The sequence below is a fragment of the Echinops telfairi genome, unplaced genomic scaffold (assembly GCF_000313985.2).
Source record: "Echinops telfairi isolate 266 unplaced genomic scaffold, ASM31398v2 ScPeMD7_7424;HRSCAF=8462, whole genome shotgun sequence".
Classification (NCBI taxonomy): domain Eukaryota; kingdom Metazoa; phylum Chordata; class Mammalia; order Afrosoricida; family Tenrecidae; genus Echinops; species Echinops telfairi.
In genome coordinates this window covers 22929736-22952636 of record NW_022111324.1, presented here as the reverse complement: position 1 = coordinate 22952636, position 22901 = coordinate 22929736, and the positions used below count along the sequence as shown (strand labels likewise).

The window sequence follows — 22901 nt, the reverse complement described above, 5'->3', positions numbered from 1 at the left end:
GGCCGCGAGCCAAGGTGCTGGGAAGGAAGAGCCTGTCGCTGGTGAGGACCAGGTGCCAGTATGAGAGAAAGCTGGATGGTTCTAGAATTTTGCCTTTGCAACAGAAAGAAGGGGGTTCCACTTACTGAAATGGCGAAGGCGCTGGGAGAAGCAGATCTGTTGGGGAAGGGGGGACTTGATACAGTATTTGGAGGTTGGACACATTTGAGATGCTTATAGAGACCTAAGTGAAGACCCTGAAAAAGTGAGAGAACTCTGAAACTCAGGGACAGGCCTGGCTGGAGAGGCAAGCTTGGGAGTCAGCAGCGTCTTGTGGTCGCCAAAGGCGTGGGCCTGGGCAAGATCACTGGGAACAAGCACTGGTGGGTGGAGACCAGGCCGGGGCTGAGGCTGAGGCCCAGGGCCTCGGGGGCGATTGTGTGGTCAGCCGCGTTTGAGTTGGCTCCAGCTCATGGCAACAAAGGGCAATCGTGTCGGCCCGGCACCATCTTCACGTTGTGGCTTTGCTCCCGTCCACTGTACATGTTGAGTCCCTTCTCTGGTGGTGTGGTGGTTAGCAATTCACAAGGTCAGCAGTTTGAAACCACCAGCCCACTCCTTGGGAGAAAGACAGGCCTTTCGACGACTCCTGGTAAAAAGTTACAGCCTCAGAAGCTCACAGGGGCTCCGCCCCTAAGAGCCGGCCTGGACTCGACGGCAGGGGGTTTGGGCTCTCTGCCCGCGGAGCGCATCTTCCAGACCCATGGGCATCCATGTTCTGTTGCGATGCAGAGGGGATTCCTGGGCTACTGTGCAGGGGCAGAATGTCAGGCCCTTATGTCTACTTGGTCTGAGCCTCTAGGCACCATGGCACTCTGCCCATCGTGGCGGCTGACCGCTGGTACTGGACAACAGTGGCAGAGCTCCAGCATCAGAGGAACACTTGCCCTGCACCCAGGAAAGAAGCAGGAAAACTAAAGGAGAAGGTCTAAGGCAAACTCCTTTGGAGCAGCAGGATGGGTGGTCCAGGAGGAGCGTAGGCCAAAGGAGAAGGCAAGCCAGAGGTCAACGCAGCTTTGGGACCCTGACTATGTGTCTGCTGGCTGCTACTGACCTCCCAGGGACATAGGAAGGCGACTGTGGTCCTGAGTGAGCCGTGGGTTGATGAGAGACGGTAGGGTCTGGGAATGAAGAAGCATGGACCAGAGAGAAGTAGGCCTTGTGGGCAGGACCAAGAACCAACCAACTGAGGGCAGCCACCCATGAATCTACAGTGAGTTTCCTCTGGCCACATTCCTCTGCCCACATGCAGGGGCAGAGGAGGCAGGCAGCAACGGGGTTTCCACAGGGTCTGACACGCACCAGACCAATAGGATGCGGCAAGAGGGGGACAGGGAGGTGACGGTGTGGTTATACCGATGGCAAAGCCTGGAACAGGCTGGAAACCTGAAAACACAGGAAACCAACTGGCAGCTTTCTTGGAAGGAGAGGAGGGTTGAACGAGAGGGGAGCTCTCACAGGGAAGGTCACCATTTTGCGGTGGAAAGTACTTGCCATGGAGGGCGAAGGGCGAAGAGATGGACAGTGAGGAGGCCGATAGAGAAAGAGGAATAATGTGGGTGCTGGCGGGTTGGGAGAATCTTTGGAATCGGACAGTAGAGAGAATGGCCTGGACAGTCAGCCAGCATGAAACATTATGGTGCAGTTAGACATGGTCCGGGCCCACCGGGGAGGGGAAGAGTGGAGCAAGAGCAGGGGAGAGAAGACGTTACAGAGCCTAACAGCCGGTGGGCAGCACGGGTCACTAAGGGGAGAGTGAACTCACCAAGAATTGTACGCATGAGAAATCGGGGACGAGAGTAAGCCGGGAGCTAAACGTCTTCCCAGAAAGTGACCTGCGAGCTGGGGGTGTCTGTAATCAGATGACATGAGCCCCAAGGCTGGCCCTTTTGGGAAGAGAGCTTGGAATGCTGGTGTGGGAGCAGCACTCTGACTATCCCTGCCTCCAAGCTGCTGAGTCCCAGTGGGAGTGACAGGAGCCACCACATAGGGCGGAAGCAGCGTTCTAGGAGAGACTGGGAATAAGTAGGTTGAGAGGAAGGTCCGGCGTGGGGCACGGGATATAGAAGGCTTTGCTGGTGGTGGAACTTGAGTTCCAGATGGTGCCCATCAGCACTGGAAGTGACCGGGTGGGATGGGAATGCATTAAATTCAGGAATGTCCGTACAGGGAAGACTGGGGACTGAGGAAAAGTAGACAAGGGGTGTGAAGCCTGGGTCTCCAGCAGAGGGCACCCATGAGGCCGTGAGCGTTGGGGGGCAAGGGTGAGGGAACATCACTGTCCCCACTGTGTCCGGTCCCCCTTTCTGTTCAACCCTCCAGCTGGGATTCTGAGTCCAACATCCTGGGGAAACTGCTCTCATGCAGGCTGCCTCCATGCTGCCCAAACCTGGGGTCCCTCGCTCACCTCTACACAGAGGAGGGGGCTTCCCTCTGAAAACAGACTCTTCTTTAACCCCGTGCTCTCTGCCTGTCCCGATCTGCCTGTCACCTCTCCTCACCTCTTGCCCCGCTGCCCATCCACTCCCACCAGGATGTGTCCCCAGGCTCCGTGGTGTGCCTTCCCTGCTTTGCCACCTCACATACCTGCCCGAGTGAAAGAACATCGCCCATCCACTCCCCCACCCCAAGCAATTGTTCCAGAGCTTGATGTCCTCTGAGTAGGACAGTTGAATGTGGAGAAGCATATTCGGGCTATGTGCACATGGCTAGTCACGGGAGAGGAGTCCTGGTGGTACAAAGGTTAAAAACTCAACAGCTTGCTAAAAGATGAGTGGTTGGAACCTATCAGCCAGCCTATAGGGAAAAGCGGGCCGCCTACTTCCATTAAGATGATGGCCTTGCAAACCCTACTGGGGCAGTTCTACTTTGTCCCATTGGGTTGCTAGGAGGTAGGAATCGATTTGATTTGGGTTTGGGGGTCTTGTGAAGCCAGTTTTTCAGTGACTGTTGTAGGAGTTGCTGGACTAGGCCATATGGCATCAGCAGTGTTTAAAAGAGTCTCTGTCCCCAAATGTTTAGAGTCTAAAAAACAATGACTGTGAGTATGAAAACATTCCAAGTAGCAGAGGAAGAAGGCATTCTAACGGTCACCTGGCTTCTCCCATTCACTCTTCAAAGCCATGATGAGATGGCTTCACCAAGGCCACAGCCCTGACTCAGTCACCCAGGGCTGAGACCCAAACCTCGCCACCCCCAAGCCAGTGCCCTTGCCAGGCAGCACGTATTAGTGCCCAGCTCTATGAGTGGCATGGCCAGCGGCACTGCGGGAACTGGAATAAACAGCATGATGCCATACAGGTTAAAAGCATGGATTCTAGAGCCAGAATGGCCAAGTTCAAGTTACTGCCATGCTGTTATTATCGGTGGGACCCTGAGAGAGTCACTTAATGCCTCAGTGCCTCCATGGTAATATGGGGAGACCATTCAGATCTGCCACCAGGCCACGGGCAAGACCAGTGGTATGGACGCCATGAAGACTCGTGGCGATCCCATGTACATGCACAGCACGGAACTGCTCCGCAGCGTTTTCAAGGCTGGAGCCTGTCGGTGGGAATTTCAACCTGGGGCACTCATGACAGACGTAAGAATGACGGGGCCAAACATGCACTCCCCAGGAAGCAATGGATCAGGATGAGAACCATTTGTTCGGGGGCAGAACTTGTCAAGATTTGTCCAGGGAGGGCGAGGAGGGCTGGGGGGGAGGGCCGTGAGAAAGGGTGGTGTTCAGACTGGAGTCTTGTATAGCCAAGCCTGCTGGTGCTACTTAGTGAGACGGTACCTCACTCACACCCTGTGGCTGACTTTTACATCGCAAAGGGTTTGAAGTCCAGGCTGATCTTGACCGTGCCATCTTTAACCCCAACTTCCCTGCGTTCTCTGTGTATACACAGGAGGCCTTGCTGTGGGGATAGGCCTGGAACAGCAAACTGCGAGTTTGGCGGTTCAAACCCTCCAGCCACTCTGTGGGAGAAAGATAAGATTTACAGCTCCGGAAACTCCATCTAGTGTCACTAAGAGTCTGAATCGAGTGGAGGGCAGGGGCCTGTGATGCCTCGTCGTTTTGGGTCTCTGCTCGAAAGGCAGAGTGCTTTGTCTGTCCTCTACCCGGTCCAGCTCCATCCGTATATTCCGCACGTACATGTGCCTCCCTCCGCACAGCATCAGATTCTGTCCTTTAGCACACCTCTACCAAGCAGACTGCCAGGCTTTCTTCCCAGGCATTTCTGGGTGGATTTGACTCTAGCCTTCCCTCTCCGTTAGGGGTGCGGCACTTAATCATCTGCACCCCACAGGGGTGCCTTGCAGTGAAGATTAGCTAAGTTACTCAGATACACGTGTGGAAAGTGCCTACTACTGCCTGGCACTTAGAACTCTGTAGAGCTCGGTGATTCATAAATAGATGTTAAGGGAGCCCTGGTGAAGTCATGGATTAAGCATTGGACTGCTAACTATGAGGCTGTCAGTTCAAATCTATGAGCTGCTCTTAGGGAGAAAAACAAGGCTTTCTACTCCTGTCAGTATGTACCGGCTCAGAAATCTATGCCTCTCAAGCAGCCCCCTCTGTGCGGCGGGGTTGCTGTGAGTCAGAATTGGCTTCACAGCATCCAGTTTGGTTTAATAGACTGACTCACTGAGTACCGACCTCCTCTGTGAGTCCCAGGAGCCCAGCTCACGGAGACTTAGTGAAGGACAAATGAATGAGTGAACCCACAAAGGAACATATGCAGGAACATGCATTTGAGTCTTTCCGCACATCTACTGAAGCCAAGCAGGTGAATTCCGCAATACCACCCACCGTTAAAAAATGCCTCTTACTAGTTAGCTTCTTGGTAGCTGGTGATTCTCAACGAAACAACTCAATAGTCTAAAGCATGAGCAAGAGTCCTCTGGGCATGCAAACAGGCAGAACACACTAAAGTCTTTATAGGGGGCCTACGCCTGGAGCAGTTGAGAATTAAATGAAATACCATCTTCCTTCTATCGAGAGCATCTGGGACTAAAAGTCCAAGTCCTGACGGGCATGAATTTGGTTCAAGTCTGCCTGAGAGGGCATAAATCTCTTGCTCGACACAACAAGAAGAGGCATCAAGTCAGAGGTGGCCACACATCTTGGTCAGTCTCTTGCCATCTGTGGAGAGTGTCTGACGATGTGCTCAATTCATCACCCCAGGAGGATAGTCGAAGGGGGTGGGGGCGGGCAGCAGCAATTCCTGAGAGGAAGCTACGATGGACGCTTTGCGTTTGGTGGATTCTCCATGATGCTCGGGACAGGACAGTGCTCCGCTTCTCGGAGAATCTCCGCGTGCGACACCGGCGCCATTGCTCTCTCTGTAGGATCTTTGGACAACAGGAGTGTGGAGACCAGGAGCGCAGAGAGGCGGGCGGTAAACCTGACCGGCCCTCAATAGACAGTATAGAGTCTGGGGTGAGCCACAGGGAGTGAGTGGGCCTGAGCACAGGGACCTCACTCGGTGGGTCCTAGCCTTCCTGGGGCGCAGCATGGCACCCATGATGCTCCAGCTCCTCCCTGGCTGCCTCCGTGGACCCGTGCGTCCAGGGGACCCTCCCTTCTGCCCTGACAGGGTCATTGACCACAGCCTCCCAACAACCCCTCCCCTCCTCCAGTCACCCCTCCCTTACCCCCCACCCCCACCCCTGCCAGCCGGTACTCACTCCCACTCCTTGCGCCGCGCCTGCGGGGTGCTCTGCATCTTGTGCGCCTCGTGGGCCTTGATGATGTCGCGCTGCTCGATGAGGCCCCCGCGCCGCCGCTTCATGACCTCGGGGCTCACGGGCAGGAAGGGGCTTGAGCCGGCCTCCAGGGCCGCGCCGCCCTCCCAGCCTGGGCCCTCGCCCTCCTGCACCGGGAAAAAGTTGTCGAAGCCGGTGGCGGCGGCGCGCGGGGAGGCCGGCAGCATGCCCGCCTCCTCCGAAGCATCGGCCTCCAGGAGGGCGCCCTGCTGGGGTCGCCATGCCTCCTCCTCGGGCAGGGCCAGGACGTGGCGGCGGCGGCCCGAGGCCCCGGACTCAGGGCTCCCGCCCGCGGCCAGGCAGGGGGCGGGCTCCGGCAGCCTGCGGCCTGGGCTCAGTCCGTGCATCTCGGGCACCATCACAGAACATTGCTCTGCGCGGAGGGAGATAAGGGGTGGATGGGAAAGGGGTGTTGGACAAGGGGTTTAGGGAAGGGGCAAAGGGCAGAGAAATAGACAAGAGAAAGGAGTTAATGAAAGTATCCTGGAGAGCAAGGGTTCTGGTTTGCCGAGTGCTGCCCCCCCGCCCTGGCACAGAGACGGGCACACAGGTTGGGGAGAGGGGGGGTCGATCGCCGGTCTCATGGCAATCCCACGTTCCTGACTGGATCTGGCAGATCGCCAGATCTTTCTTCCACGGGGTGTTCCCAACCACACGCTGAGGTTAGCCGCTGAGGTTGGCAACTGACCACAGACCATGAGTGGTGCCACCTAGACTCCTTAGGCACACAGGAGCTCAATGTCTGATCGTTGAAATCAGTAGCACCCACGGTGGGCCCAGCATTGTGCCAGGGGCTGGAGGTCCAGGGCAACACAAGGTAGACCGGATTCTAACAGACATTACGGAAGTAGAGAAAAACGGTTTGCAACTGTGATCAATGCTTCGGGGGCTGCTATCAGAAGAGGAGGAGAAACCCCAAGGCTGCCCATCTCAGGACCTAACTCGGGCAGTTAGCTGGCTGGCTGTTCTCTCCCACTTTTTGGTGAAAAAAAACCCAAAACAACCTCTAAATCCCTTCCCAGTGCCCCACCCCTCTCAGGAAGCTCCACCCACCACCGCCCCTCCTACCTCCAGTACTCCCTCCAAGAACCTGCCACACAGGATGGATCTCCTCTGGGGGAAAGGCAAACTGGTTGCTGGTCAAGTCCAACGAGTAGCTACCCTGTGTTAGAGTAAACTGGCCGTCTTCTCGACAGAGCGCCAAGCCTTTCTGACAAGGCACCTCTGGGTGGGTTCAAGCCTCTGACTTTGAGGTCAGCTGCTAAGCGGTCAACCATATCAACCCCCAGGGACTCCTGTCCTTGAGAAGTGAGCCCCATGTGTGGGTCCCTTCCCAATAATGCCAGGATCTGCCACCTGGAGAATCCCAGGAGCACATGGAATCAGATGTCCCTGTTAGCTCTCCTAAGCCTCGTTCCCCTCTTTCTGTCCAAGGAGGACAAGGCCAGAGTTACCTCTGAAGCCATGTTCATTCAGTAAGCAGTTAAGGAGGGCTTGCCATGGGCCAAGCACACCACGAGTTGGACTTAGTTCCCTGGTAGCATACTGGTTACAAGTTGGGCTGCTAGCTCCAAGGTTAGCAGTTTGAAACCACCAGCTGCTCCTCAGGAGGAAAATGGGGCTTTCTATCCTACAGTCTCGGATACTCACAGGGGCAGGGCTAGTTCTGCCCTGCCCTATAGGGTCGCTATGAGTTGGCATGGATGCAATAGCAGTGAGTTTGAGAGAGTTATCCTTGTGGGAGTGATGGGGGGAAATACTGATGTTGCCCTCGTAAGCTGGTGTGCTGTGGGCGAGGTACCAGTAGGCCAGATGGCTGCATGAGCTGTGGAGGGCACCTTGGCACATTGGCACTTTGGGGTGGCTAGTTTGGGGTGGCTTTGAGGAGGTTTTAACTGCAGCTTGCTGGGGGGAATAGGAAAGCGTTAGAGTACAGCATGTGCACAGAGGATTTAAGGAACCCAAAGGAGTCAGAATAAGTTTCCACAGCAAGCCCGAGGTCTGGAGAACACCCTTCTGGTTTGAAAGAAGCTGAACTTACCACACCATCTGTTCAGAGTTATCTGTAACCGTGTTCCTCCCAGCCAAGAGACCTCCTTTTCCCAAGCCTCCTCCCCACCCACTTCCCAAATCATACCACCCCCACCACCACCCAGTGACCACAAGCAGCTGCCCCCAGAGTCACCTAAAGGTGCCATGTGCTCTGCATGCTCTGAGGAGCCCTGTCAACAAAGTCACCCGTCAACATTGAGTGAGCTCCCACTATGCACCAGGAACGATGCTCGGGCCCAAGGGAGGCATACTCCCAGAATGCTGCCCTCCACACCCTTTGCCCCACCTGCCCTGCTGTGAACTGCTAGACAAATTGCGAGCCCATAACATCAAGGAATAGGCAGCCATGGTCTAATGATCTAACCCTGCATCTTACAGATGGGAAAGCAAAGGCTCCGAGAAGGACAACTTGCCCAGAGTCACGCCTCGCGGGAAGGCAGAGCTAGACGAGCACTCGAGTCTCCAGTGTTAGCTGATAGCCTTTCCCAACTGTACTCATCACACTGCCTCTCTCGTGAAGCAGAAGCCATAGCTGCCTCTCCCACCCTCTCCTCATTATGTGAAGGTGTCACCCGTACTAGCTGCCACTGAGTCCATTCTGACGCATGGCGACCCCATGTGTCACAGAATACAAATGCCCTGTACCTATGACTTTTCAGAATCAGATCACCAGGCCTTTCTTCTGAGGCACTTTTGGGTGATAAGTAGCCCAGCACTCAACCAACCGTGCCACCCGGGGACCCCTGTGTCAATGTCGCAAATATGAAAAAGATGCGGTCCAGGCTGAAGTGGATGTGAAACAGACCCCGGCTTCCTTGGAGAGAGGACCCGACAGTGCCACCCTCATGTGTCTCCTCTTCCCTTTCTGAACAGCTAGCTGGCCACCAAGGTTGGTCAACAAGCCTGGGGCAGGACCAGCGTGGCAGGGAGGAGAAATGAAGGAGAAAGTATCTTTCAACCCCGCAAATGGCTGGGCAGATCTCTAGAAAGAGTGACTCATGTGCTTCATGTTGTCATCCTATCTCAGTGAATGTCATCCATTCACTTGATGGGTTTTTAAATTATCTTTCAGTCCTACGATATTTAAATGTCTCTCCCTCACCACACACATGCAATGTTCCCCCCTCCCCAGGCTATTCTCACTCCTCCAGGGCTTTAGCACCTCCCAGAACCCTGAGATGGGTGCAGACTGCTGCTAGCAGCCTCTGGTGGCCCACACCACACACACACATACCCGGGGGGCGGGGGCCACCCAGGGAGCCCCCCCTCAGGGCTCTCACCAGAGCACCAGAGCCTTGCTCTGGGCTCCCAGTCCAGGCCCACCCTGACCCCCTCTCTCTTTCCTGCACCCCTCCTTTCCAGACACTTTGCCAATTTTAATCACACCCTTGCCAAAATTAAACCAGCAATATTCACTGCTGAGCTCTGGCTTCAACAGAATCAATTTTGTGAATATCAAAACATGAAATTATCTCATCTTTCCTTTAAGACTTCCTGTGAAACAACCCTTCTATTATTGATATAACTGTTCATCAGGGAAATCTGTCGCCCCCAATGCTTGCCAAGCCGGCCAGTCCCCAGGTCTAGCTGTCATCACGCCCAGGGAACAATCTTCTAACTCAGGCAATTCACACACAATGGGCTCAACATCTTCTAGGGGAGATCAGCGGGAATGACCGCAGCCGGCCCTATCCCAGTCCTCTCATTCCTGGTACCAATCATTCTGTCTTGCTTATCCGCATCCAGCACCCAGAGCTGAGCCCAACATATAGTAGGTACGTGATGGTCACTAGTGCTGTTTGACAGATATCCTGGTCTCCCCTTTCTGGGCACATAGTAGGAGTCACTTCCTGGCCTCCTGTGGTGAGTGGGGCCACATGACCCCTCTGGCCTATTCTGGTTGGAAGCGGAGCTTGTATCTTTAAGGTTAAGCATTTAAATACCAATGGGAGAGCCTCTGGAGCAAGGACTGGCAAAGTTTTCCTGCAAAGGGTCCAACAGTACATATTTCAGCTTAGCAGTCCACTCTGTTTCGACTTTAACAACTGAAACCCAGTGACTGTCTGCATGCACGCATCAGACACTACGTGAATGAACCATATTCCAATAAAACTTAATTGACTGGAAAAGCAGGCAGTGGGGCCAGTGTTGGCCTGTGAGTTCTAGTTTGCTACACCACGCTGCTGAGCACTCTCTTGCCTTGTCCACAGTCCTGAGCAGTGTCAAGAGTATGGCTGTGCCATCAGTTTCAGAACTGACATGAGGACTTCCGGGGCACCCAAGAGACTCCACGGCCAACATGCTATGGACAAAGAGCATGAAGTGAAAAATAAACCTGTCTGTCTGTCATCTGTCTTTAAGCCTGAGATATTAAGGTTGCTACTGGACTAGCAAATTTGTTCGTGGACTGGCAAAACTTGACCTACCCTGATTCCTACAGTGCTCAGAGAGCGCTTTGTAAATCAGTAAGTGAGCCTCACTCTCAGCCCCACTCCTGGTCTGGAGGAAAAGCAGTTGTGTCCCGGGCAAGGGAAAGCTCGACCCGGGAACTGACTGTCCTCACATCCTGGAAGGTTTTCATCTCAGTCTCATAGCTCCTGGGCGAGCTCAGCAAGAAGGAAGACGCGTGGTTGCAGACCGCACTGACCACCACAGACTGAGAGAAGAGTTGCAGAAATGGACTGGTGGGCACCGAAAAGGGAGGCATGCACACAGGGGTGTCCCCAAGCTGACCCTAACGGTCCCAGCTCTGTTTCCTCCTCTCTAGCCTGGGCAGCATGAAGGCAGAAGGTCCCACCTCTCAAGGTTAGCAATTAAAAATCACAGCAGGGCAACAATGTCGAGGGTATGCTACTCTGGAACAGACCTGCCATATGGCGTTCCTCTCTAAAGACGATTCTCTCAAAAAGAGAGCTGAGTCAGTAGATAGCCTGGCCAGCAAAGGGTAGGCAGGGAATGAGCCTGTTCATGTCCTCACCATTTGCTCAGAGAGGCAACATTTCTAGTTCAGAAATAATTATTCTTCTAAGAATTTTTCTTATCTGAGCCAGCTTGCCCCCTGATCCCAAGAGGAGGAGGCACGGTTGGAAGTTATCCTCATGTGCTATGGCTCCGTAAGGCTACGCTTCTCATCAAAACCACCTTCATTGCCAGTAAAAGGAAATGCAGACCCTGAGACCTTGTTCCAGAGGTTCTTAGTCAGTCGATCTTGGATGGGCTCGAGTAACTGAGCTTTTAAATAAGCACTGTGCTCCTGCCTTGGGGATCACCACTGGAGAAACCATCCTAAAATTTATGAGAGGTGATAGTAAGTTAACACAAGATGTTGTCCTGGATGAATTAGGATGGTGAGGTCACATCTGACCACTGCAGGCTTGGCCTTGGTTAGTCTCTGGGAGGTGCAAAGGTACTTGACTATGCATTAGAAGTTTGGCACCACCAAAGAAAAGCCTGGTGACGTGCTTCCAGAAGGCCACGACCCTTAGCTTCTCCAGAGTGCAGCTCTAACCTGCACACACAGGGTTGCCCTGAGTCAGATTCAACTCGACAGCAATGGGTTTGATGTAGGTTTTAAAGGCCCGTTGGTGGGGCAAAAGGAACCCTGTTGGCCCAATGCTGAAGGGTTCCATTGCTAACCAAAAGGTTGGCAGTTCAAACCCAACAGCTGCTCCATGGTAGAGAAACATGTCAGTCTGCTTCTGTAAAGATTATGGACTTAGAAACCTATGGGGCAGCTCTACGCAGCCCTGTTGGGTTGGTCGGCATTGGGATAGACTCAACAGCAATGGGTTTGATGTTGGTTTGGGACAGAATCCCTGTCAACCGTTTTCCATCCATGTCATGAAACGAACACACCAAACAAGCCCAGCATGAGTTCCTTGGCCACGCCAACCCGCAGCAAAACTCGATTCCCCCCAGACTGGCATTCATCTTTGCCCATCCCACATTGCTCTCCACATGCCGGTGTTGTTATGGTTACTGCTCAAGACGGGCAAATGTTCAACGGCAATTTTACAGATGGGCGCATTTTGAATGTGAAGCAAGACTCAAGGAAAACACTCTGGCTCAAATGTACAGCGTTCACTAAGTCAGCCCATGTCCCCAGGACAGAGACAAAAGAGGCTGTGATCTCACGCAGGGCACCCCGAGTTCGAGGCATGGTCCTACCACTGGTGGCTCAAGTCACCGTTAGCAATTCGCTTTTCTTCTCTGTGGCAGTTTCCTCCCCTCTTAACAATACAGCCTGTGGTGAAAATCAAAGAACACGGCATCTTGGGAGGAACGTGGAAATGGTATGTTAGTAAAGACGGAGGACGAGCAGAGGTAAGTAAGGAGGCTGCGATCTGGATCTGGGCTTCATGGCTGTGAGTCTCAGCTCCCCTCTCACCGCTTAGGAAACCCTGGACAAAGGGGAAAACCCTTCATTTCCTCGTCTGTAAAATCATCACAGTCCTGAGAACTGGCTCTAGAAGTGTGGGGAACAGCCTGAGCACACGCAGAATGGATGCAATGTGCATGGTGCACAAAGCCTATCCGTGCTCAGTATTTATGGAAGAAGGTGGTACTCCGTGGTTTGTAAGCGGGGTGGGGGTGGGGGGAAAGAATCCCTAGATGTGAAAATCAATCAATGCACCAAAGGAGCCTGATGATTCGGTTGGAAAAAGAGACCTCGAAATGTTTCCATGGAGTCGTGTCACAGCAGAGACTTGTTCATCTCTCTAGTTGATGAATTATTATCCCCATACTAGGCAGTGAGAATATCTGCTTCATTCACCACTGAATCCCCAGCCCCCATCACATGTAGGCATTCAATAAATGTTTATCACAGGAAGGGGTGGGGGAGGGGAGGGGAATGGAGGGGTAAGAAGGAGGAAGAAGATGCTCTGCAGTTCCCCATACCACAATGTTGCTGTCGCGGTCAATTCGTCCTTTTAAAGAGTCTGTTTCTGCAGAAATCCTTACAACTATACTTTGCTGGGCAGGGGCAGTGTTAAGGGGCTTTTGTGCACAATGTTCCAATTCTGGTCTACGAGACTGCTGAGCGCCTCCTCTGGGCTTGCCCGTCACAGAGGGAGAGGAGGGGGCTCTGATGAGGGAGGAAGCACACACTGTGCAAAACTCGAGACAGAAGGGACCATAGATTCATTCCACAGACATGCATTGACCACCTCCATGTGCCAGAGACTGAGAATGGCCTGGAAGCTCTTCCTGGAACCACTGAAAGAGTCCAGGAAGAAGCCCAAGAGGTTGAGCCCAGCACCGATCACTTAATGCAAGGCAAGAAGTACCGGTACACGGGTATCTGGAGACTTCTTGCACCGTTGCTATTCTAGCAGTGTGTGTCACTGTGACTGCCTCTACTTCCTTAAATGTCAGGCATGCACCCACCAGCAGACACGAAGGGGCACTGTTTCTGAAGCCATTCCAAGAGAGAGATAACTAAGGACCGCATATGGCATGATAATCGCGGGAAGGAAAAGTCAGCACGAATCCATCATAGATAGAACTAGAAAGAAAAGAACATGCTCCAAATCCTGGGATTTTCAGAAACCAAGAAGAGGCAGCACAACTGGTAGCCCAGGAAAGAGAAGGGATGTGGGGGAACGGCCAGGAGCTCCGACATACTCCTTGAAAGGCAGGTGTCCCAATGTCCAGGCTCAGAAAGCGGAATCAGTACCACCACACTGACTTCTCCAATGGCCTCTTTCTAGCAAAACATTTCTCAAATGTCAATCTCACGAGTACTGGACAGTTCCAACCAGTGCCTGACAGGACCACTATGGATGCATAAGCAAATGTGGTGAAGAAAGCTATCAAAAGATACAGCGTCTGGGGTCTTAAAGGCTTTCAGTTAAACAAGAGGCCACCTAGCTGAGAAGCAACAAAATCCACATGGAAGAAGCACACCAGCCTGTGTGATCACGAGGTGTCGATAGGATCAGGTATCAGGCAACAAAGACCCACAATAAAAAATCATATCATTGTGAATGAGGGGGAGTGTGGAGTGGAGATCCAAAGTCCATCTGTAGGCAACTGGACATCCCCTTACAGAAGGGTCACGGGGAGGAGATGAGCCAGTCAGGGTGCAGTATAGCACCGAAGAAGCATACAACTTTCCTCTAACTCTCTAATGCTTCCTCCTCACCCCCTACTATCATGACCCCAATTCTACCTTACAAATCCAGCTAGACCAGAGCATGTACACAGGAGCTAGAAACACAGGGAATCCAGGACAGATAAACCCCTCAGGACCAATATTGAGAGTAGCCACACCAGGAGGGTAAGGGGCAGGTGGGGGAAGATAGGTGGAACGGATCACAACGATCCACCTATAACCCCCTGTCAGGGGGATGGCCAACAGAAAAATGGGTGAAGGGAGACATGAGTCAGTGTAAGACATGAAAAAGTAATAATAATTTATAAATTGTCAAGGGTACATGAGGGAGGGAGGGTTAGGGGAGGGAGGGAGAGAGGGGGAAAATGAGAAGCTGATACCAAGGGCTCAAGTAGAAAGAAAATGTTCTGAAAATGATGAGGGCAACAGATGTATAAATGTGCTTGACACAATGGATGGATGGATGGATTGTGATAAGAGTTGTACGAGCACCCAATAAAATAATTTTTTGAAAAAAGAAGAAGAAATGTACACAGGGTATCCTGTCGGTAACCCCAGGTGTGCGACTCAGACTGCTGTCTCTAAAGCTATGTGCTATGACTCACAGTTTGTACAGGTTGAGACCAATGATTGGAATCAAATTACAAGGGCACACTTCACACAAGCTAAAAGGAAATGGTAGTGGGTGTCATGGGTACCTCTTGAAGATCATCCCATCGCCAGCCCTTTCTGCTGCATCCATACTGGGGAGTGGTTGGGATGGGGTGGTGGTGGAGGAGAGGACCTAGATCCAGAGGTGATTTCTAAATGAACTAACCATCTCAAAGTGATCCCATTCTCTTGCCAGTAACCAGTTAAAGAAAAGGCACATGACCAATTGAAGGCCAATGAAGTAGGAGGTAAAGCTAACAGGGAATTTAGCACAGTTTATACAGGAAGGCTGGAGAGAGAAGTGACTTCTCTCTTCCTCTGGGCAATATCCTGCACAGATATGAACCATGGAAGCTGCCAGCACTCATGCCCACCTGAGGAAGCAGCTGGCACACAGAGGAACAGCACCAAGAGGAGCACAGGAAGTGGAGATGGCGCCATAGGATTGTTTAGTCGATCTAGAAGCCACCCGACTACCAGACTGCTAGCATGGTCAGTCAGTGCTACGCATAAGGCTTTCTGCAGCTCCTTCCCCCACCGTGGGGAGGGTTCTTTCTTCACAGCCTGTTCTCAGGCAAGGCCTTTTCAATCGCCTCGTGTGAACGTTGGACACGGAATAAGGAAACTCGAAGAAGAACTGATACATTTGAATTGTGGGGCTGGAGAAGAATATTGAAAATGCCACGGACTGCACAAGGGCAAACCAGTCTGTCTTAGAAGAAGTACAGCGCAGTGCTCCTTAGAGGCAAGGATGGGGAGACCTCGTCTCACTTCCTTTGGGCATGTTGTCAGGAGAGACCAGTCGCTGAGGAGGACGTCCTGCTTGGTAGAGGGCAGAGAAGGAGAGGCAGGACCTCGAGGAGGTGGACTGACACAGTGGCTGCAGCAGTGGCCCAGGCACAGGGGCGAGGGTGAGGGCGGCGCAGGGCTGTGTGCCTGGGCCGCTGTGGGTCGGAACAAACTCAATGGCACCGAAGAGCAACAACAACAACATGGCTAAAGCCCGGCTGAGCTAGGGTTTTTGTTGCTTACATCTGAAAGCATAGTGATTGAAAGAGAGCCTAAAACTACCTATGAAGTGATAAAAGCGTATCTACTCCACACACCCATCTCATTCTCTCAGTCGAAGGAGCAAGTCCTCTCGCATTCCTTTACGTGCTTTTTCGTAGCCGTTCATTTAGCATCATAGACACTGGGCTTCACTCTTGGGAAGAATTCTCCAGGCTGGGATTCTGAGTCTTAGTACAACTGGAAAATGACTCACCCCAAGCTGAAAAGAGTGACGTTCAATTGGGCAAGCAGTTTGTTTGAGGCAAGGAAGAGAATAGTGCAATAGAAATGTATGGAAATGACTGGCTGTGATTAATTATGGTAGCAAAAGAGTCAGCGGTCATAGTAGACACCAACATCAACATCATAAATCAAGTAGTGGTTACTTTTTATTGGGTTTTAATTTTATACCAAACACTGTATTAAGACTTTTGATAAAATAGATCCTTCAAAATTCCACTAAGTTCTCATAAAAATTATTATAATGACAACTATTATAACAGTATCAATAACTACTATTGTGAAATAAATTTTTAGACCAACAAATGCTAGGATTTAAAGAAGTTCCCTGCTTTCCTCAAGGCCAGGATCAGGCAGAGAGTAAATGGGAGAGGCAGGTCTCTAATTCAGATTAACTGACTGCAAAACCCATGCTGTCCTCCACTGCTTGAGGCTGGGTTTCTAACCACGACAAGAATGGCACAGAACACGCCCCCTGGCACTCACGCAGGGCCCGACAATCCTGCTTACTAACCACCTGCCATGTGAGGTGAGGCCGTTTACTCTTCCCAGTGAGCACATAAGGAAGCAGAGTGTGGGAACTTACTCAAGATCAGACAGCTAATAAATATGGTATCTAGACGTCACTAGGTGACTCCCTGCTCACCGTCTCACTAGGAAGTGAAATCAGGATAACATAGGCGATACTTTGAAAGTGGACGCGACCACCAATGGACCTATGCCTTGGACCTAAGCTCCCTCCGGATGTGTTAGTGACTGTGTGCACAGGTTATATGTAAGCAGCAAAAAAATTCATGCACGCTTGCATCAAATTCTGCCTACCTATCATCTTCCTATCCCCTGAGGGAGAAGCCCTGGGGACATAGGGGCGATAAATTTAGCTGCTAACCGCAAGGTCAGTAGTTCAAAACCACCAGCCACCCTGAGAGACAAGATGAGATGATGAGATTCCTTTATTCCTGTAAAGAGTTAGCCGTGGAAGCTCACAGGGGCAGTTCCGCCCTGTCCTATACTGTCCCTAAGAGTTGGCATCGACTGGATGGCATGACCTGGGGGGCACCTTCACTCTACAGGTCTCTGTAGAAGCCGGGGTATCCAATCACCTCATATGCATGTGAAAGTTGGACACTGAATAAGAGAGACCAAAAAAGAATCAATTCATTTGAATTTAGGATGCTATCAAAGAAAATTTTAAGTACCGTGGACTGCCAAAAGAACAAATAAGTCTGTCTTGGAAGAAGTACAGCCAGAAAATTCCTTAGAAGGATGGCAAGACTTTGTAACACATATTTTGGACGTGTTGTCAGGAGAGACCAGTCCATGGAGAAGGACATCATGCTTGGTAAAATGGAGGGGCAGCGAGAAAGAGGGAGCCCCTCAATGAGATGGACGGACACCGTGGCTGCAACAAGGGGCTCAGAGACAAGAAGGGGGGTGAGGATGGCGCAGGACCCGGCAATGGCAGTCTCTTGTTTGTTCTACTATAGATAGGGTTGCTGGGAGACAAAACAGACCGGAGGGCCCCTGACAACAGCAGCAACATGTGGAAGAGAAGGAGCCCTTGTGGCGCAGCGATCAAGCACTTGGGTGGAAACCAACAGGTCAGTGGTTTGAGCCCACCAGCTGCTCTACGAAAGAAAGATGAGGCAGCCTGCTTCCTGAGGGTTTATGCCTTGGAGTCCCCAAGGGGCAGTCCTGCTAGGAATTGGAATGGGCCGAAGAGCCATGGGTTTTATGCAGAGGAGGTAGACCACGACCAGGGGCACTTTGTAGTAAGTGCAGCCCTGGAGGGGGCAGAGTAGGCTCTGGGGCTGGCACCGGGTATGGAGCCTGACCTGGGCAGCACCGCCAGTGAGCAAGCTCTGGGGTGCGAGGTGAGGGCTGGTGTAGGACATGCTCAGCAAGAGCCCGTGACAGCTCTGTGTGGTCTCTGTGTGAAACGGGGGAAATGGGCAAAACGAGTGTTGGGACCCTTCCCATCTCCTTCCCTGCCTCTAGGTCCTCTCTCACCACCTGACACCCCCAGCCCCCTTGGCACTGCCCTGTGGCTATTACCAGATTCATGACTTCCCCCACCATTGTCTCCTCTCAAAGAACTCCATGATTTAGCAACCCGACTTTCTCATTCAGAAAGCAAGACAACTGCTCTGATAAAAAAATAATTGTATTTGAAAATTCATGTTTCATCAAGTTGCAAAAGTCGGGGCACACAAGTTATATTACTAGATCCGCCTTCATGAGGAAAAAAAAAAGCCGAATTATGTTGGGATAACACTGAAGAGGCTGGACCATCACACACATGCTCCAAGATGGCCTATCCTCCCATTCCTCAACCTCTTCTCCCAACCAAAGCCCGAGCTCCCCTTGGGGCATGTTCTCAGAGGTGAAATGAAAATCACTCGTACACCCTGAGACCTTCAATTTAAGCTGGGCAGGGCAGGCAGGGATTTCAGCAGGCGAGTTTAAGGGTGCCTCTGTGAGCTGGGTGTCAGAAAAACAATACCATTTACGAAAGCCTCCCAAAGAGTGAAATGCCCAGAAATAAATTTAGCCTGGGACGTAAAAGACTTACACACAGACACTACAAACACTCATGCAAGAAATCGAGTGATCCCTACAGAGCTGGGACAATATGTCACGTCCGTTGTAGCATTATTCACAGTAAGAGAAAGACAGGAACTATCTAAATGTCCATCAACAGATGAATGTGGTGCATGTATTCAATGAAATACTGCACAGTGAGCATCATGATGAGCCTGTGACACATCTTAGAGCATGAGAGAATCTAGAGGACAGTGTGCTGAGTGAGATGTCAAACCCCCAAGAACAAATACGGCACGATACTACTTGGACCCAAAGCCCAGAGGAGGTGCATACATAGGAAGCAATGTTCTCTGAAGGTTACCAAAGATGAGAAGGGGAGGAAGAGGAGGCGGTTCCGAGGTAACGGGTGCATGTTAAATAAGTAGGACTTGGTCAAAGTCAATGAAGACACTGAGTAGTGCACAAGAATAAAGACCAACTGCGGTCAAAGACCCTCAAAGTGCTGGGTCGACAGAGTAGCAGCAGCAATGGGCTCATCCCGACAACGATGGATGCAAGACCAGGCAGTCTTCCATTCACTCATACATAGTGCTGGTGAGTTGGAACTGGAATAAACAGCACATAGCAACAACAATAAGAGGGTAAATTTCAATATAAAATTTTGCTACAGCAGTAATAAAAAGCAAGCACTATGTGAATAGTTATATAGGTAGACATGTATTCTCTATAAGTGTGGGAAGGCGTATGGTAGTATATATGCACATATAAGTATATTTGTGGGAAGAATGTATGCATGTGTGTATGTACTGTGTATATGCATATATGTATGCATGTATGTATGTATAGTACATGAGGCTACAGTTGTAAATGCTTTATAGGCATCCCAACCCCTTGTGAAACTGAATTACTAGATTTGAAGGCTCAGGATCATAATCTAATGGGGACAACTCAGTCAATTGGAATAATAGTTATGTTCTACATCCCAGTACGGTAAGTAGTGTCTGGGACCTTAAAAGCTTACAGGCAGCCATCTAAGATGTACCTAGTGGTCGCTTCCTATCCAGAGCAAAGGACAGTGAATAAAACCAAAGCACCAAGGAGAAAATTAGTCCACAGGGCTAATGGGTCACACAAACCACAGGACCTTCTATCCAGAGACCAGAACTAGATGGTACCCAGCTACCACTACCAACCATTCTGACCAGGGACACAATAGTATGAGAGAAAAACTCATAACAAAACAAAAATGCATTAAAAAAGACTAGACTTACAGATCTGATCGAGGCTAGAAGAACCTCTTAGCCATCATATGAACCTGGAACTGAAGTCACTCCTAGAGGTCACCTTCCAGTGAAATAATAGGCTGGCCTATAAAATAAAACCATATGAGGAATGTGATTCTTTAAGCAATCGCCTATATGAGACCGTCTGGCACCATTTCTCCAAAAGCAACGAAGAGAAGCAGGGAGCGTTGCTGGATGGAGACAGAGCAGGCAGAGTGGAAATGGGGAGAACGCTGGTACACTGTGGACTGTACCAGTGCCGTGGAATAGTGTGAATGAGGATGGTTGCAGGGTAATCTAACTGGCTGGGTAAACTTTCTCACCTAAAGCCCAATAAAATATTTTTGGGGGGCGGGGAGACTTGATGCTATTAAAGGATAGGGCTATCCCTTCTTCCCCTGACCCACATCCCAGGTAATTTAGTCTGATATCTCCTATACAAAAAACAGTACCGTTTTCACTGAGACTAGTTGAATTACAGACAAAATGAAAGTCCTGCGGCCTTCCTTACACTGTAAAGAACCAATTAGGGGGCCAAGCACCATATCCAAGACTTAGCAGGCCGTCCAGCTAATCCGTTCAAGGTTTGTTTCCTTTAGTTCATTAGCGGATTGAGTCATTCACTCCTGTGTAAAGAACACCTGTCAGACACCAAGCATTGTGTCCTGTACTAAGTACAGAGGCTAAAAACAGAGCTGTAGCCGATTCTAACAAGGCACCACGAAAAGTTCTCAGACGGGAAAAGAGGATGGGATGCTGAGGGAGTCCAGGGAAGACCCTGGGGAGTATGGGAGGTGGCCTAGAGTACAAGCCATACTAAGGTGTTCAAAATGAAGACAGTATATGACACAAAAGTCAGGGGGCTTGGGGCTTGGGGATGGTTGCAATTTAAATAAGGTGACCACAGTAGGACTCATGCAAAGGTGACATCTGAGTGATCTTGAAGGAAGTGAGAGAGTGAACAAGTCAGATGTCCAGAAAGCCAGGAAAGAGCCAGGCAAAGGCCTTGTGAGCATGCCAGCACCTACTAGGAGCAGCAAGGGAGCCGTGTGACCACCGCAGGAGCACCAGAAAATGGCACCAGAGAGGGGCGGGAAAGGCTTTGTTGGCCCTTTGCTTTCTCCTCTGAGTCAAGTAGGAAGGCCTCAGAGGGTCTTAAGTAGAGAAAGCACTAGCCCACTTGGCTGTGATTGAGAACAGACTGTAGGGCATCAAGGGAAGACGCAAGGAGGCCAGTTAGAAGCTACAGCAACAAAAATAGAGCAAAGTATATCTGCTTCCTCTCTGGAATCCTGGGCAGAGACAGTCTGACAAAGACACTTGAGATCGGCACGCCAGCAGGTAGAATGAGGGTGAGCAGGTCTACAGAGAGTAGGAGAGTGGTGGGTGAGGTGATCACTCTCCACTCATAAAGCTCCTGAGAGGTTGGTGTAGGGGTATCTTTGAATATTTTCTATTATCCATACTCAGCCCTGCCTCCAAAGAGGATCACAGAGACATGGCCATCTGTGCTTGAGTTTGGGCCTAAAGTAGGCGGGACCCAGGTCCCAGGAGACCAGACTCATGGCAGGACATGCATGCAGCTGTGCTACCACTGATGCAGCACAGAGAACACTGGTGCGCAGGTACAGAGAGGACCACCTGCCCTCACGCCACAGCCAGTGAGGATCGTAGTGGTCTACAGGGCAGATGCTCCCAGCTCCACGCCAATGGAATGCCACGTGAAAACTAGCCATGAGGACAAGGGGCAGAACGGTGAGCCTGCTCTAAGTGTCTCCAAAGAGTGACAAATCATGAATGAGCTAAAAGTTTCTGGTTAGACCTGAGGATAAACATGCACTCGAAAGACTGCATTGTCACGACTCAAATACAACACAAAATGATGGAAAGCACGAAAGCTACGTTTTCTACCCTAAACTGTGGCTGCACAAATTCCAATCTGCATCATCGAAAAGAATGCCGTGGTGTAGCAGAGAAATATGTACAGGGCAGTAGAGGCGTGCCTTGCTTTAGTGGCCTTTATCTGTGGAACTTTCCGTTAGTGTGTGTGTTTTTGTTACCTTTTTTTTAATCACATTGGAGGTATGTGGCAATCTCGTGTTGAGTAAGTCCACGGACACCATTTTTCCAAGAGCATGTGCTCCTGTTTTGTGTCCCTGTCACGTTTCGGTTCATCCTCCCGACGCTTCAAATCCTCCGTAGCACTACCGGTGTCGGTGTTGGATGCTGTCAAGTCCGTTCCCACGCGTACAACCCCATGTACCACAGAACAAACCACTTCCCGGTCCTGCCCGCCCCAGGCTTCCTCTGAGGATCAGCCCATTGGTGCAGCCGCTGTGTCAACCTCTCTTGGGTAGGGTCTTCCTTCTTTCACTGGCCCTCCACTTTACCAAGTATGACGTCCTTCCCCAGGGACTGGTCTCTCCTGGTCACATGTCCAAAGCATGTGACGCAACATCTCACCCGCCTGACTTCCAAGGCGCATTCTGGCTGCACTCCAATCAGGTCTGACAGATAAGCAGTGGTGACCGATGACAGTACAGTAGTTTACACACACGGAGAAGTAAAACAAATCATGTGATGTGTTTTATCGCCATATTTTGTTTATCCAGGTGGTTTGGAACCAACTCCACAATAAGCCCAGAGTTTGCCTGTAGATGAGATTTCATAATGTTTGTGTGGATCGTCTGTACTGTCCATCCTTCTGAGCAGTTAAAGCTGAAATTTGGCAATGGCGGTTTTAAATGCTGAAAGGCAGGCCTTACAACCTCACCTGTCATTTTTGCATATTTTAAGTAAGTTACCATGGCATGGATTCCCTGAGCTCCAACCTATGAAATCATGATTTGATATGGTAATTATATTTTTAAATTGCTATTAAGAAATTTAAGTGGATTTCTTCACAACTGAACATCAACTAGCACGCACATGGGCAGATCACACTCTAGGGAACGTTGCCTGGGTTCACATGTTGTTTTTAACTGCCATCGAGTTGACCCCAAATCATGGCAACGCCAAGCACAATGGGAGGAAAGGCTGCCAGCCGTGCCACACCCACCACCCTACGGCAAGAAAGAGTGTATCCACTGGCTGATTTTCGGAAGTAGATCATAGCTTTCCTTCCTCGTCTACCTGAGTCTAGAACCATGGTTGAAACCTGCCTAGCATCATAG

The 22901-nt window shown here is 51.0% G+C and overlaps 1 protein-coding gene across 1 annotated transcript in view; it reads right to left on the bottom strand.

Annotated features, from left to right (window-relative positions):
- CACNA1E (calcium voltage-gated channel subunit alpha1 E) overlaps positions 1-6025 on the bottom strand; it is a 463628-nt gene extending 457603 nt beyond the window's left edge. The window contains exon 1 of the mRNA XM_045297985.1: positions 5716-6025. Coding sequence (XP_045153920.1) covers positions 5716-5960 — 245 coding nt within the window. The 5' untranslated portion in view covers positions 5961-6025. The remainder of the gene's footprint in view (positions 1-5715) is intronic.
- Between the last annotated feature and the right edge of the window lie 16876 nt (positions 6026-22901).